This window comes from Falco rusticolus, chromosome 11 (assembly GCF_015220075.1).
Source record: "Falco rusticolus isolate bFalRus1 chromosome 11, bFalRus1.pri, whole genome shotgun sequence".
Classification (NCBI taxonomy): Eukaryota; Metazoa; Chordata; class Aves; order Falconiformes; family Falconidae; genus Falco; species Falco rusticolus.
This window is the reverse complement of record NC_051197.1, coordinates 21,239,695-21,257,516: the sequence shown is the minus strand read 5'-3', so window position 1 is coordinate 21,257,516 and position 17,822 is coordinate 21,239,695. Positions and strand designations below refer to the sequence as shown.

General features: G+C 37.3%; 2 protein-coding genes across 2 annotated transcripts in view; one reads left to right on the top strand and one right to left on the bottom strand.

Moving 5' to 3' along the window:
• Nucleotides 1–17,822, top strand: part of PLPPR5 (phospholipid phosphatase related 5) — a 191,164-nt gene that overhangs the window by 60,918 nt on the left and 112,424 nt on the right. The gene's annotated exons all lie outside the window — the stretch shown is intronic.
• PLPPR4 (phospholipid phosphatase related 4) overlaps nucleotides 1–17,822 on the bottom strand; it is a 32,935-nt gene that overhangs the window by 9,530 nt on the left and 5,583 nt on the right. The window contains exons 2-4 of the mRNA XM_037403633.1: nucleotides 9,777–9,962; nucleotides 5,392–5,521; nucleotides 3,515–3,710 (exon numbers count right to left, since the gene is read on the bottom strand). Coding sequence (XP_037259530.1) covers nucleotides 3,515–3,710; nucleotides 5,392–5,521; nucleotides 9,777–9,962 — 512 coding nt within the window. The remainder of the gene's footprint in view (nucleotides 1–3,514; nucleotides 3,711–5,391; nucleotides 5,522–9,776; nucleotides 9,963–17,822) is intronic.

Here is a 17,822-nt window from a genome sequence, read left to right as displayed (position 1 = left end):
TCAGCTTCACAGATGGGTCTTGCCACCCTAACTGGGCTCCATGTACAGCCATTTTCCTAGTAGCACCTGAGTTAGTTTAAAACAGGAAAGATTGAAACACAGTCCTTTACCTTTAGACAAAGACATTTTTCTGCAAAGCAGCAGAGTCTACTGTCTAAATTTCTTTCCTGCACGTTTTGCCGTGTCTGCTCTAAATGATTCATTAGCAATTAAATGTGTGCATGTAGTTCAGAGTGAATGCCATGCTGCTGACCTGAATTTGAGCCCATGGCTCCAGGAGGTTCATGACTTTAGCCAAGATGAAATCGGTGTGAGTCCTTTTTCACTTCTAAAGACAGACCTACATTCTTCTTCTCCTCCCTCCCCCCAAACCTGAACAAACCTTTCTCAAATAGTATCCCTGGGGAACAGTTGTCACGGTTGAGGACAGGAGGATAAAGATATGAAAAAAATTTGAAATGTTTATAATGGCTAATCAGCTCCTTTAGTCTGTGCAGGTTTTAGTGGAAGCATAAAACTGCTTACAGTTTCTGTGGAGCTACTGTATAGATTTGATTCTATGAACTTTAGTATCACTCAGAACTTAACCTTAATTTGATGGCATTTTTATAGTATATAAGGTGTGCCACCATGCTACAGTCAATTTTCTCTTTATTTTCTATTCATATGCTTTCAGGGCAAGCACAGCATGTTACAGACTAAGTGCACGCTGTGTATTCTCTAATGGTGTACTCTCTAATGGTGACACTGCTTTTGTTCCTTTATTTGTTATCTTTTAATCTAAAATGAAAATAATCCAACCTGAAAATATGTAGCCTTTTTGTATGGCTCTGTATTGAAAAGGTGAACAAAGGTCTCAAAGAAAACGTGTCCTGAACTGGGATGACAGTGTATCACACTAAATGCTCATGCAAGAGGATGTGTAAAGGGAGAACAACAATGAGAAAGAGTCATGCTGAGTGAGAGAGTGTCATACTGAGAACATCAGAAATTATAGAGGATAGCGAACTCACTGGAAATCTGAACTCAAATGACTGAAAAGGCTCTTTGAAGATATAGAGGAATAAGGAAACCACTGGATATTTGGGGATGTTGCAGAAAATGGTTTCATATAATCAGCTGGACAATTTTGTGTTCTTCTCTATACTTTTCATAGTGGGGTCTTGAGGCAAATTTCTGCAGCCAAAGTTTGTGGGAAGTACAAATAAAAAGTGAAGGCGATTAGCAATCTCAGAAGAACAAGTCCCTTACAAGCTGATATTATTGAGGACAAATTGACCTCCTGGGCTGGAGAACTTATGGTATAACTCCTATAGTAGATGACTGAAGGAAGTATTGAACCAGTAGCAAGTGCTGATTGCTTTGGTAAAGTTGAGACAGGCATAAGTAAGCAACAATTTAATAAAGGAAAAAGGCAATAAAATTGAATTAAGGAGAAACTGGAGGTGGTGCCAGAATATTATAAATCACCAAATGTATCCTCTGTAATGGGAATAAATTTGAGATATTAATATATGGTCATCTTCCTAAAGAAACAGAAACACGCAAAACCTGATTGCTTAGTCTTAATATATTACAACTAATTTTTCTGGTTTTTTGGAAGTGAAGATATTTAAATTTAGGAGTGATCAGTGGCTTTGGAATGGCTAAAGATAGTCAATTCAAAGAAGTTATCATCATCATCACCTCCAATACGAAATGAATGAGATGTAATCATGAAAATTTTTCTGCTTGCTGACATGCAAAGCTACCCCGATTTCCCTGGGATGCCATGTAGGTGCAAGACATTGCTTGCAAACATCAGGCTTCAATGGCACTATCCCAGTAACAGCAAATGGTGATGGGAAAAGACAGTGAGGTGAAGGCTGATATAGTAATTCTGGTTATGCCTTTCACCACAATTATTGACACCAAATTATTTTTGCCAAACAGAGCTACAATTCTTCATTCCAGCTCTGGATCATGCCCACATATATAACTTGAAAAGATACGGCAAGTTAATCAATGCTAATTACGAGCCTTAGCCCACTAGATATATTTAAGACCAAGTACATCAAATAACTGAGGGTCTTTAAACATCAGTAAAATTGGTTTGTCCCAGTGAAAGGAGACAGGTGACGAGATTTGCTGGATGATACTTACAAAGTGAATGACTTCATGATTCCCAAGTGTGTCAACCATCGAAATTAATGGAAAAGCAAACAAACTGGGGGAAAGGTGCCTTAGTACATAGACAGAACATTTTAATAATATCTATGCAGCAAAAATGTAATGCCATGAGGCATAAAGTTAAAACAGAAGCTAGCATCTGGGGCTGCATACAGAACAAGAAAGGAGTACAAAGCTTTAGTGAAGTGGGTGTGTCAGAAGTAACATAGCTTCATGTCTGCTAAGCAGGTACACAGAGAAATTATGCAGCCGAGTCAGAGACAGAAATTGTAGTCATTTCAAGCATTCTATAATATTGCTGTAACTTTTTGAGGGAGGAGGAAGTTTTAAAAAGCACTAAAATTTTGAAGGATTGCAAAACATTCAAATATTCAATGACTAACAGGCAATAAAGGTTAACCTGGTGTGGCAAAGATACAGAAGACAACTGAAGTTGTATTCAGTGAAGAGCTTCATGATTTTTCAGTAGGGTAGTGCTTATATTTAGGGACACCTCATGAAGTCCTTGAACTAACTAGTAGCAGATGTATTGCAACAGTACAACTTACTGACTTATACCTTCAGATTGCTTGTTTAAATATATGACCTTTCATCAGTTATTGAATTACCGTTGTTTTATCACACTTAAGTTGTTTAAAATAAGATACATAGTCTTGACTGATATGCATGTCCAAAACTTGCTAATATAAACATATAAATTTCTCTCCTGGCTGTCTAAGTAGGGAGGCTAAAGAATAAATGATCAAGGAGGATAAACCACCAGTTAGAAATACCACGAAAGAAAAGGCATATGCTTAGGAACATACAGATTTGCACTGTTGTGGTCTTTCCTCTAAAAAAGGTATTTTTTCAATGCCATCAATGTAAAAAAATTAATAATCAATTAGAGAAACAAAACCCAAATAAACTCCAACAAATCCCCAAACCAAGCCTCACAAACTAAGACCAAAATGCCAGAACAGTAATGTATGTTACACAGAGGTCTTAGATAAAGTACTTGGGTGACTTCTTCCCCTGCCTGTTACAGGGAACTTACCCAGATCCCACGGGGAATCAAAGATATACATAATAATAATTGTACAGGAAATTGTCTGCTTTGAAGGAGGGAAAATAAGTAGCTACTAATGACTGTGCTTTGGAATCTGACAAAGTCTTCCAAAGCCCACTGTTAGCCTAATATCTTTATATAAAAAATTGTACATCACTAAAAACACACTTAAATTCTTACCTTTGCTATAAAAACCTGACAAAATAATGAAGACTTCAACTAGAAAAAACCTTGAAACTGGGACAGAAAATAAAAAATGGGTATTTAAAAATGTACACAATGAAGGATAGCACCAACCTTCCAGCATTGATAATATTGAGGTCGGCTCCTGAGCAGATATCTTCCACAACATACGAGTTCTCTGAGCATGATACATTTAAGGATGTATAGTTAGGCTTGCAAACAGTTAGGAAATATGGTGCCTGATATCCTGTTGAGAGCTGTATAATATCAGTAACAAGAGCAGTAGAACAAAGACCAAAGACATGAACACCTAGGAAAGAAATCAATAGAGCTCGTTAACTTTATTATATGCATAGATTAGATTAATCCATTCTGACAAAATACTTTCAGTGGAATTCTGGCGGCTTGTGTCATTGGACTTGAAATAATTTAACTGCAGAATAAGATGTATTTGCTTATTGCAAAGTTGAATTCTTTAATGTAAAAAAAAAAATTATTATTTATGCTTGGTTTTTTCCTGTTGATACCTAACATTTCATTTTGATGTCTCGATGTCCTGCAACATCTTTTCATAAAAGTGAACTACACTGGAGCTGCTTCAGTTTGGAAAGCAGTTTTATGAACTATCTGAAGGGCAGCTGGCTATTTTAGAAGAGCATCAGTACTCATCCAGTCCTTGGACTTGCCCACTGGGATACAGGCTTTTAGTAACATGGACAGCTGCTCTGAGACCACTGCTCTGACCTGTTCTCTTTTTACCACCAGGGACTCATCAGCTGGCAATAAGTTGGGCTACCTTCACACCTCTGGTATTTCTTGAGTACCAAGTCTTTCCACGAGTCCAAATACTTAAGTCTTTTTGATAATTGATCAGTGTTTCTGTCTAGTTAATAATGGCAAATTCACAATGCAGTTGAAGTAAATGCAGGTGTTTTACTGAGCATTTTCAACTGCTTTTTCCCTAAAGATTTACTTGTAATTAAATCTAAAAAAAATACTTGTAATTATCCACTTGTATTCTTAAAAATAAATTTATTTTTCATCTTAAAATTGAAAGAATGTTAAAATTATTAAAATATAGAAAGAAACTGCAGGTTCAGAGTATGAATCAAGAACCAAATTCATGTGTCTTTGATCTTGTCATTTTTGGTGATGGAATGGGATGCCATACAGGAGAAGTGGAAAGCACGGAGTATTTTCACAATCCTCCTTGCTGGAGGATTAATCTACCATTCACTGTGTTCACTTCCTCACTGCTGCTCTTAAGAGGATGCTTTACTGGTCATGGACTCTATAACCTGTCCTGTCATTACCTCTTGCCAGACTACAGAAACCTAGTGTATAGTCCTTCTACCAGGTTTTCAGTCTGCTGTCCTGCAAGTTCTTTGTCTAGGCTGCCCTCTCTAATGGAAAAGAGAAAACCTTTCCTTTAGCCCTTCACTGGTAGAGGAAATTAACTGTAACAATGGGAACAAAGTCCAGTTGCCTTTTCAAGTTCAGTTTTCATAAATGAAAATTAAACAAAAGTAAAATAAAATAATGCAACACGTTCCTATCATTAGGTTGCCAGATTCTAGCCCTTTCTCAAGATAGATAAAACACATCACAGAAAAAGAATGTAAAATCTACCGAGAGTTTCTGTCAAGTTTTTACTGTCATGCTGAATACCATGCCAGGTGGGTTGAATCCTTATGATGCACTGAAGACTGGCAGGGGAAACCATACACTGAAACCATTAAAAGGAAGCAAGGTGGGCAGAGAAGGAAAACCAAATTATTCTTTCAGAAAACACGGGAGTGTAGATGTTGCACTACTGAGATGGCACTGCTCTATCACTCCATTTGACAGTTTCTTCTTGCATTGTCTGGCAGAAGATCTATGCCAGTGACAGCCCCACACTGCTTTGAAAGGCTGTTCGAAAAGGAAACCTGCATGGTGAAAACTGAATGTATATGCAAAGCTCCTCTTTGTGACTAACATTTGAAACCCACCAACAAATCTGACCGCTCTTCTAAGGAAAGAATTGAAGTTGCATCCTCCTGCATTAATATTGGCCTCTGTTCCAATCCCATTTCTTCTTTTGGACAGGCAACAGTAGAGAATTCCTTCTCCTATCATTATCTGCAATGACAAAGGAGCCATTAATTTATATGTAGCAGTTACTCAGAAGACACTGATTGAATTTAAAGGGCTGAAATATAACTATACCACAACCAATGTCATCCACTGACATGTACTTGCCTTTGAAAGATTTGTATCAATATGTAACATTAAGTAATGCGACTTAGCCTGAGTGAGGGCAGGCTAGAAGGTGGCACTGAAATAAATGCAAGTGGCATACAGTATACAGTGCTCAGTGGAATTGAGGTCTTGATCCACAGCTGAAATGTGGTGCTTCTACAACAAAAAAGTAATAATCAGAAAATATCGCCTCTAAAATAATCCAGAACCACTGTGATCCTGAGGAGGTTTTAGCACTCAGTCTTGGCCTCAAGCCTAGCAATCCTCCAGCAGCTTCTAATTATGTGACAGCCTGCTCTTCTGTATTTGTTTAATTTGGCTTGGGTTTTAACCAGTTCCACAGTAGAAAAAGTTCTGTCCTTATGGTCCCTCTGAACACACCAAGCAAAATAGATTATGACTGAAGCCATAGACAAGAATTTATAAAGAGAAGAATATAAATGAAAAATGCAGTTACTTGCTGGAAAATCCAGATCTATTTCTGCATTTGCAGTCTCAGGGTTGATTGTTATCCTTATTAAATAGTGCAACAACTTGGAATTCTGTACTGGGCTTGTACAGAGTTCAAAATGCGGGTTGGGTTGAAATATTGAAATTAGTGAGGCAGTTCTCACCACTAACAGGAGGTTCACCTTGTCTATCCACAGATGCACTGAAAACTAATACATGCAATGCATAAAGCTTGCAAGCAATGAGATGCTAAAGCATCTGAATTATGCTGAATCTGCTCTAATTACCAGTGAACTTTGTACATACTAAGACCCCTCACCCTAGGAGAAGGGAGATAAAATAGACAAATTTAGTCTAACTCTTTTTAGCTGAAGGTTTAATAAATTGAAGTTTCCATTCTTTGCTAGAAAAATGAGGTAGTGAGGGTTGTCTCATTACGTGGAAAAGCCAGTGATAAAGATTATTTAAGGAATTTTAATTAGATGAGAACTAGGGTCACTATTATCTGTCACCATTTCATCAATTTACAGCTGAAACTTCCTAGAGAAATCAGTAGTATTGCAAACTTAAAAACCAGAGAAACTAACAGTTTTTAGCCAAGCTCTAGGGAATGTCTGGCACAGGGAAAAACACCAAAGCTTTGGATTATCTTGTGTGACAGATAAGAAAATTGCAAAACAGCAAGGCCTATGTCAAAGAAAATTCAGAGGCTGGTATTTCCAAGGAAACAAACTCCCACAGTAGAGGAGGCAGTAGGACTAAGACTGCCAGCATTGAATTTCTCTCCTTGCGAATTGATTTCCCAAATCAATGTGTTCTAATTTCCTGGTGATCTCTGTTAGAAAGCACATGGTTACCTTTAAGTAGGTTTTCAGTCAGTGGCATATAAGGGTTTAAACCTACACTGATATGATTAAATAACTGGTCCTAAAATTTTTGAATTAATAACTAACTAGAGAGAATGTATGTCAGAGAATCAGAGTTCTTTGAAGCAAATGGAAGTCACGTTGCAATTCCAGTATATTCCAGACATAAAATGTCCATGTTGGTAATTTCAAACAAGGCCAGTTGTTCCACACTGAAGTCCTGTGTGATTTATGAATACATATAGAAATTTTCATACATGACACAAGCAATAAGACATATGTCAATAATACAGGTGGTAATTTTCTATAGCACTTCAGAACTACAGAACAGACCTGGTTAAAAGCAGTTGCTTCTCACTAATAACAAGCAAAAAACAAAGAAAAAACCCACCATAAAGAGCCAAATCCACACACATCCTTCTGTAATAATGACTTGGGAAAATAAATTTTAAAATGCTAGACTTGTTAAAAAATTTACTATAAAGTGAATAGATATAATATTTTCTCCAGTCTTGGGAAACACTGAGTGTATCAACAAAAATAATATAGAAAAATAAAGTCCTATTCTAATATTTATATAAAGCTTTAAGGAGGGATTGAGACTAGAATTTGCTTGGTTCTTCCCCCTCTCTTTTTTAAAATATTTTTTCTTATTTAGACTCTTTGGTAATATTTAATATGTGGCTTAATCACACCTGTATTTTACTGAGTCTTGATGACCTGCCTCATACTGCAGTTAAGTACTGCAGACAGAGGCTAGCATATGCTGTGTTACTGGACATCCTCAGTTCCTCATATAGCTCATGCTTTCTTTTCTGTATTTTACAGTTATGTAATTCATTGAAATGTTAATGAAAACAATTATAAGTGCTAAAATCTAAAAGATGACAATGGCACAATTTTCGCATTGAGCTTCATTGCCCTATTTTTTCAAACAAAAGGGGAAAAAATGACACCACCACCCTCCCCCCCTAGTTTTTTAATTCTGAAGTGGTATTGAAAAATAAAGTGCTGATGTTCTACACCATCTTCAATGCCTTTTATTAAAGAAGGTTGTGTATTTCACATATCAGAGCCCATTCTCCAGCTAATACATGCATCACATTCATGCTCACACTAATACAAACAAACTACACCTTCCTAAGGCTTGCAGCTTTTAAGTGGTTGTACTTTGAAGCTTCAGGATTTATTTCCTTTATCCATCTTCTCTTTGATAGGCATGCTCAGATGGGGGTGTAAGTTCCTCATGTGGCATGCTTTTGGTTAGTTGTCTGTACTGCTGTGCTGCAAGTAATTCAGCTGTAAGCAAAACTCTTAAAAAACACTCTAATGAATTGGACATCTTTCATCTCAGATGAAGGTGTTTGATACTACCTAGGCTTGACATAAACTCTCTGAAGTAAAAATCAGCTTTTGCCCCTCTATTGTGGCCCAAGCGAGCCTGTATACATTCCTTCTATCATTGTTTCAGGGAAGTCCACTTTGTTGCTATCAGAAACACTGTCTAAACTTAAGAAACCCAGCCAAACTGCAATACCAACAAGTTTCGTTTTTATCACAGTATTTAGTGTTTGCTGCAAGTGTCTGCATGAGGACCACTGAAAGTCTTAGCTTCCAGTTCCTAAATAAGTACACTTTTTAGCCTGATGGTTGTGGAAAATTCTTTGAAAATGGTTTCTAAAGCAACCAATATCAAACAAAGTAAGAAGAGTTCAGTTTAAAAAAAGACAAATGAACAAAAAACATCCTGGAAAGCAAAGTGAGAATAGCACTTGATTTTTATATGTGCATCAAATTTTATAGAATTTTAAATTGTAAACTGGCTGTATATTATAAAAGGAATGAACTGGTTGAATTTAAGAGAATTCAGAGGAGCTGGCAGCTGAGGTACATTTGCAGCTAGACTTAGAGCAGTGCCTAACCGAGATGCACAGTCATTGCTGTCAGGGGAGAGAACAGACCCTTTCAGAAGGTTGATTCAGCTTTTTAGGTGCATGGAATCACACACTCAAGGTGAATTTCTCTCTTCATTTACCAAACAGAAGTGGTGTGAGAATAAGGCTCCTATCTGAGCTGCCTGAAAACAGGCAAAGTGAATTCCCTCTAGTATATATATAAAGTGTTTAGATTTCATTTGAATTTGACACAACAATTCCAGAAAGGACAATACTCAACTGTATCATGCAAATATATTTTTTTTTCTGTAAAATAGTGACCAAACCACTCATATTCTGACAGGACATTTCTGTTCTACTGAAATCATCTCCTCCTTTTGGATGAATGATTAAACCAGCCTCCTTTTCCCTGCTTTTAATGACTAACTTGCAATTTAGAGGAGTCCCAGTGCTATTTGGGAAAGTGTAATTGATTTCACTGACACATTTGATATACCTTCTCACTGAATAAAGCTAGCACTAACAAAGTGATATATTCATGGCTGCAAATGAAAGGCTTCAGTTTCCAACAAAATCTTGAATTTTGGGTGTATCTCAGAGCATGGAGATGTCCTGTCTGTAAAAGTTCAAATATTTGTACAGCATAACAGAATGATTCAAACTATTCTCGCCCTACTAAGGATGCTGTTTCTTAACATTAATGCCCGCAATCAGGATGTGCAGGTAGATGAAGTTCTACAGGGAATGTTTTAAGGAGTGTTTTTCCTTCTGTTGTAGAAGAATAAAAAATGAATTTAAAATCCTAAGGTAATTAGCCTGGATGACACTCTGCAGACTAACTGAAATGAAAGGAGCTATTTTCTTTATGCCAGCTGAAACTCTGTTCAAAATCTTTAATAAGTGACAGTGGCACCTCAAACTTACCGTAATTGATGGTCCAGCAAAAACCAGACTAAGCAACATCAGGAAGGGAACAGACTCTTGTGTAGGTTCAATGTATGGCATACTCAGACTCTTGTCATAGCAATTAAATCCAGAATGAACTGGCTTGAAGACATCAGTAAGTTCAAGAAAATAGAGGCTAACAACAGAAGATGCCAATATGGGCAACTGGAAGAGAAGAAAGCAACAAATTACTATTGGAGATGGAATAGCAATACTTTTGCAAAGGCAACATAGCCCGTTAATAAATCTCTGTGATGACTGCTATTTACATCTCACTGCTCCTTGTCATAACCATTTTACCATTTTTAAATAATTAATTCTCTAGAGATATACTATTCTGTTGATATCAAATAACCCTGTTGTCTACCAAGCCAGTCAAAACACTCAATCCAATCTTTAGTCTACATAATTTAGCCTTTTCATCTATGAATCATTAACTGAAAAACTTTAATTATTTTTTTTTTTTAAAGGAAGCACTAAGACTGCAGTCTCCCATGTGGGGCCTCAGTGTTCTGCTGTTCATCATGACACTTTTTAGCTCTTTGTTATGTATATGACAGTGTTTATATCAAAGCCAGTTTGCATTTAGTTTCAATGTAACAGTTAACGAAAAACAGTATCCTAGAATCTAAATCTGTGATAATACAGTGCTCTGCCTTTGAACATTCATTTTGTAATTCTATCAAAAAAGCAATTAACTTTGGCAAGACTCAGTCTGTTTAGAACCATGATGACTACAGTTCACAGTTCTTTTATCCTTTAGCTATTTAATGATTTTACCCTTTGCAATTACTTCCAGTAATTTATTAAGAGTGAAGTTGGCCCCTCTGGGGATAAATTCACCCTAGTTTGCCACCAGCTCCTGAAAACACAGATTCAACCCGTAAGCCTCTGTGGAAGGAATTTGTTTAAAAGAAGAAATAGCAAAAAGGCATTTTGAAGCCATTGGTTTATAATTGAACAGAGAGGGCAGCCCTGCCCCTGCGGTGGGCATCAGGGCATTCAGAGGTGACCAGCAGCATGTGATTGTTCTCTGTATCTTCTTAGTAAATGCTCAGAAACTGCTTGTTTGTTGTTTCACACATTCTTCACTGAACATGGCAACATTAGAACAACAGCCTGCTCCTCCACTGAAATGGATATATGACTCCTTCCCTCGGAGGTACCTATGTTAACTGCCTGTTTCCTTTTGGTTTTTTCTTTTTAAGATGGCTATCACATTATTTTTCCTGTTAGCTGCAGCTGAAAAGTAAAAGCTTGCAACTACTAAATAGATACACTTAGAGGATAAAATCATAAATATCTGATAAGGCTGTACCACATCTCTTGAGAAAAAAACCCTCTGCTTTTGCATCAAGCACCTCATGAGAAATAGGGATTGTCCTAATACAAATTTGGGCAAACTTAGATTATATTATTGCCATGTTCAGTACACTTTTACAAAAACAATTGGTTAAAATCAATGTCATTCATTCTAGTCCACAATGGAATAACAGAGCAGAGGTAAAACTGGATAAATATGTGTATTGGAAAAATGATGAATAAAACCTGCTATATATGGCAGAAGGACAATGGTTTCTTGCCTTAACTGGCCATTTTCAGATTTTTAAACACTGAGCTTTTAAAATGCAGACATTTTTGTGCATAAAATGGAATTTTGGGTGGTTAAAGGAGAGTTCTAGCTAAATTTCACTGAGACATCTTTAATACAACTTAGATTTTGTTTGGAAAGAACAGCTTATCTTTGACATGCTGGAGGACAGATCTGAAGAGGGTGGGTTGTGTCTTCAAAGTGTTCTAAGCAAAATCTGCAGAAGTCAGGGAATAGAAGAATTTTGCCTGTTTGGTTATCTTTGTTCAAGCTGATTGCATTGTAACATCACATGGTATAGAGGCTGTAATTGTGTAGAAAGGGGGGGAATGTGTACTGACATCCCTTGGCGCTATGAGCATTACAAAAATAACACCAGCCATCTAGTAAGTTTGTTTCAGGAAGTAGTGTGTGTGTATATATATAAAATCCAAACATGTATGCCTATTTGCACACACATACTATATTACACATACATATTAGGTATAGCATATAATATACACAGGATGTAATATATACATGTTATGTGGATACATAATATATAATAGAACTATTATATATCTGACATATAATATGTATGGAATAATTATATACAATGTAAAAAAAAATTGAGTCCTGCTTCCTGCCCACCACAGAAAGAAGCCCAGTTCTTTAGCTGGATGCATTATATAGGTAATACTACTTCTCACTTCCTGCTGAATGCAGTCTCTGATTGACTATAATGAAATCATGTGTGATTAGTCAGCATGGGCTAGACTGATTCTAGTCATTATACAGATGTGCAGGAATGAAAGAGGACTTCCCTGAAGTCTTCATACTTTGGGAGTAATTAAGATTGTTGTGGAACTGTGTGCCCTTCTTTCCACACCTGCCAGCACAGAGACTGTGGAGCTATTTGGGATAAGGGGCCTCCTAACCAGACGGCTGGCACAGTGTGCGCTCACCTGGTGTGCGGGAAGCTTGCACTGAGTCTCTGCTGCCCTTGCTACGACACTGAAATACTGCACAGCGTTTGAACTCTCATGCGTTGCAACTTCACTTCTACACAGCATTTAATTCTGCTTGATTGAAACATCTGCAATGTCTTTTATTATTAACTATTTGAAAATCAAACCCAATGACTTAGCCAGGGTCCAGCCTACCATGGGGCAAAGCATCTTATAACAGGATACAAACCTATTCCAATGAGATGAGCTAAATGGACAAAACGAGCAAACTGCCTATTGCCCTTCTTTTCAGAAATTATGTCCTTTTATTTAGATGTCCCCAAAGGTTCATTTCCTAGAATGGTAACACAGAGCAGGCACTCACGAACACCTTGCACTCACAATTTCATCCTTATTGTATATTTTTCTATTTCTCTAATGTCAAGAAAAGGAAAGCCTCTCCCTGAACAACAGGCTCTGGGTTACCTGCAAGTCCACCTCTAATTTGATTATGGTATACCTAGGCAGGCAACTGTTTTAAATGGCAATATTGAACTATTAAAAATAGGATATATACGAAGTAGTATTTTATTGTGACACACTAAAGTATGTGGATAACTTTTTTTTTAAAAACTACTGTATGTAAGCTATAATTTTATTGTTAATTACAAACTCAAGGAATCTTAAGAATTGCATTTTACTGCCTTATGACTTCACTACAGGACTCCCATATTATTTCTGACTGTAATTACCCATTCTGCTTAAGGAAAAAAAATAATTCTAAAGGACTATGAATCTCCAGCTTAACTGCTTACAATACTAATGAATAGGTTTATAGCCAATTTGCTATATACAGTATGTCAGATCCCACAGGACATTTTTCTTCCTATCTTTTTAAAAATACAAATATAAAATGCATCTTCTAAAAGTCTAACATTTCTAAAAAAAATAGCAAACGTCTTCTAAACAGTATAACTGGCTATTTAATATATGAATATTTATGGAGCGTTCTGCTTAAGGCAGCAGTAGTTCTGCAATTATAGACTTCAGCTCCCAACACCTTGAAAATGTCAAATATAATTAGATGGTAGAATGTGTATTGTTTTAATTACCAAATGGAATAGGAATTTTCCTGTTCCTAATTAGAATAATAAAACCTCCAAACTCTGTTCACATATCTTGACTAATAAGTCTTTATACTCTTACTTCCGTGGTTGGCTAAAGGAGAACAATCCCTGTTTAGTTTGAAATTTAGACTGTAAATTTGGCTTAGAGTCTTAAAGTCAGAACCATGATCAGCATAGCTGCAGAGAAATTTTCATTCAGAGTTTATTTATTTTTTAAAAAAAATATTTTTTCCCTCCTGTTATTTCCTTAAACTGTAGGTTAAAAGCCTTTATTAAGCCATAGGAGTTTGCTATTAACAATAATTAATGCTATTAATATTTAGAAAGATTTTGCTCTATTGAGCTAGGAATTGTCCAAGCATGAGAAAAGATGATCTCTATTCCCAAGAGCTCAACAAGGATGTAAATACCCAGAGATCTTCTAAGGAGAAAAATAAAAGGTGAAAAACTCTTGTATGTTACATAACTCAGGACAAAGCAAAAGAGCATTCAGTAGCACAATAACTTCTCTGCACTGATGGGATATGTAACAAATTTTCCTTCTGGCCAAGAGCCACAAGACATATATCACATTGCAGAGAACTGAAAGAAGAGATGGCTATAAGAGGAGTTCAGAAGCAGGAGGTAACAGTTCTTCAGGCTGCCCATCATTCTTCTGTGGGACATGCCATGATTGCCCCTGGGGTTATTCTGGGGTGCTCCTCAGTTACTTGTGAGGATTAGGATCATCCAGGACCCACAGTGCCAGCACAATTTGTTATTGGTCATATGATATAGCCTACACGTGGAAGCCATGTTGGTCCTGCCCAAGGCCCAGAAGTTGGCTACTCCTTAACCACGAGGCCCAGACTTGCTGAGGTGCACCCAGGCAAATGGAAACGCTTCTGTTAAAACTTCCCTAAGAGTAGTTTCCCATGGCTTTAAATGAATGAAAAGAGGAACATGTAGATAGCTATAGCCCACTGAATACAGTATCGTCATTGCTACTAACAAGCCATAGATTTTGTATTGAATTTACAAGGACTTAGGATTGGGGCTTGTCAAACATTGTCTGTACATGTCTTGACCTGTCTAGGGCTTTGGTTTTATTTGGTTTAATTGTAACAGCAGTTTTTCTAATGACCTTAGAAGTTAGGCTATGCCTGACTTGTTTTATTTTCACTTCTGTTGTATGGTACAATTCTGCATGATTTTTGGATAAATACCTAGGAGTAACAAGTAGTTATTCTGTATAAAATGAGCTATTTATGACTAGTGTAGTGCATTCCAAACCCTTTTTCAGGAGCAGTATGACTTTGATGGTGATTCTTCTTTACTCTAGGAACCACTTGGGTTCATTCTTACGTTTGCTAATGTACTTTTAAACCTTGCTCTTTCTCTTTTGGTCTGTTTTTTCACATTACACCCCAATTTACTATATGTGGCTTGGTTTACATATGTTGTATGCTTGTTCTTTGTACTTTTTGTTACCCCTAAAATCACTTTTGCCAGCTGCAGTTCTGCATTTCTTTATCTGACCATTGGGCGAGTTGTTTATAGCCTTGAGGTCTCCAGTACCAGTATATGCCCCATCTCTTATCCTGCACCTGGAACTCCTCCATACTGCACCCTCTATAATGCAGGATACAGGTCTGGTATGACAGCAGAGGTCTTGCAAACGTAAATGCAGTGGAAAGCTAAGCCTTAGCAGGAAAATCTATTGGAGTGGGTGGAACCCTGAATAGCATAAGGTTGTCCTTTGGATGGCTCAGCACCTGGGGCACTGACTTTTGTTGCTGGCCTTCCACAAGGCACAAAGCCTGTTGCTCTGAAGGAAAAACTGAACTACTTGCTCTTGAATTAAAGTGCAGGACTTTTAACTTTACTGTTCCACAGGGTGTCTGCAGAGTGCTAAGTTTCTAATTCAAGGTGCTTCCCCTCCTTGGAGAATTTCCAAACAATCAGCGCTTCACTAAAACCACATGCTCTCTGCAAGCATTACAGGCAAGTCAGCGGCAATCAGATGTGGATAGTTTCTTAAATGACACCATGGAGACAGTGAGGCTCAAACCGAAAGAAAGGCAACAAGTAAGCACACCCTCTCCCACAGTTTCTCTTACCTTGAAAGAATATGCAGCTGGATGCATACATAATCCAACTCTCTGGGAATCAGTAGCTTCTATACATTCACTTTCTTTAAGACTGTACACTGGTATCTAACTCTTATATTTGCCAGCACTTAGTTAAGCAGAGTCTGTATTTAACTTCAGTAGAATAATACCTTAAAATACATGGGCTTTCTGAGAGTGCAACCATGGACTGTCACATACTCAAATGCCTGACCCTGTATTGCAGGTTGCAGTCACGTGACTTCTCTTTGCTTTGCTAAAATGCACTACTGGCATTATCTCTTATTGTGAACTCCTATCCAGGTGCTGTGGTGGTGTTCTATTGGGCTGTGTTGGTGGCTACCAGCAGACGTTCTTTGAACATGGGTTACAAAAATTATTAGCCTGGGCTGTCTTTCAGTCAGGCTAAGCAGGTAGAAAAATGAAAAGCCTCTCTTGTAATTGTAGTTGACTGCTGAAGTTACTGCTCAGTGTGCTGGCCAGAATAATTTGAGTGACTTTCCTTGAGACTGGATGCAAATACAAAGGCTGTGGAATTGATTATTTTTACCTGCCTGTAATAAAAGATAGGCAGAAAAGAGAGGGGCAGTATGTATGTAGCATTCAGAGAAAGTCAAGACTTGATTAGCCAGATGCAGAATAAAGACAATATGACTAGCCCACCTGCCAAAAAGAGTTAAGGAATACCTGATGCACTATTGGAATCTTTTATATTTTGTAAATAATTTTTACACTTGGATGGCCAGGAAATTCTTAGATCCTTAGGTTGTTCTGCAACCCTGCCACAGCAAGAAAGAAGTTCCTGAGCATGGGAGCTGCTTGCTGGTGTTTCTATTGTTTTCTGGGAATCAGAATGACAAAGAAATCTTTGTAAGCAAACAGGTAAATAAACAGATTGCCTCAAAGAGATACCTAGTGAATGCCACTGGTTCCTCCTCATTGAAAACATACCAGCCACGTACTTGGGAGAAGGATGGTCTATTTAATAATTATGTGTTCATACTGCAAGGCATTGTGGAAGTTTCTATTAAAATGTATCATAAATGTCAGCCCTTGTGCCAAAGAATTCATGGTCTAAATGACAAGGCACAACAGATGGATGAGACAAAAAAGAGGACTGTGGTGGGTTGGAGGAGACAAGGTATTCCTATTCTTAGCCAACTACTAACAGCAATTGCAGCTTTCAACCACCCTGGCTGTTGTCCTGTTGTACTTTGCTGTGAGATTCACGAAAGACAGGAGAGAACGGAAGGAGGATAGGTCTCTCTTATCCTGGCAGGAAATTGCTATGATTGAATACCTTCCAGAAACAGGTCAGGAAGAAGAAATAGTATCTGCTCAAATTCTGCCATTTTCTGTTGGTTTTGAGAAACCATGGCTCCTGCTTAGCTACACCAGTGCTGTACCTTCACCCTCAATGAGACTGCTATGCAGGACTGGGATTAAGACCAAGCACAAGCTCAAATGCATTGCGAACTAGGCTGTCATGAGGACTTTTGAGAGACTAAGCACAGGATGGCTATAGAGTAGGGGACTTGCATGACCTAAAAGTCAGGTTTGTAGATTTTTTTTTTATGTTCTAAACTTAATTTGTAAATGCCTCAGGCTTATAAGAGAAGGCATTCAGGCTTTTCAGAAGTCTAAGATTTGCAACTGTATAAAGGCTTTTTGCTTTTCTCTCTGAACTTGAGTTTCTGCTGCTGCTTGTCCCTTTTTTGGATACGTTTCATGTGGCCCTAAGGAACTGGTCTATTCTCTAAAGGATTTTTACCTCATCATTGTCCAAGTTTTGTGGAAACTAATTGCAGAGACATGATATGATGGTCTTTCTTCCAGATATAACGCTGTTGGGTTTAATTTCAACTCAGTTTGATTTCAAATGCCAGATGTGATTGAAATCTATTATCATTACAATTTTGGAAAATCAAGTTATCCCTAATTCCAGCATTGATTTTAGCATTTAATTGTTCAGTGAATGCCAGTTAGAGTCCGGCATTAGAAATACAATAAATATTTTCATGCAACTTCTCAGACCCCTTGATCTTTTGCCAAATCTTAATAGAAAGCCTCTCAGTATGTGTAAGACCAAAAATAGAGCTGATACATCAGTGATAAAATGCCTATTTCAGAAATCTCAGTCATGCTGAATGCGTGATCATCCTAAAAGTGCTTCTTTTTTTTTTTTTTTTAATAAACAAAATGATGAACAAAAATATTCCCAGGCAGGAAAAATCTAAAAATACTTTAAAAATATTTGTTTAATTAAGTGTTTA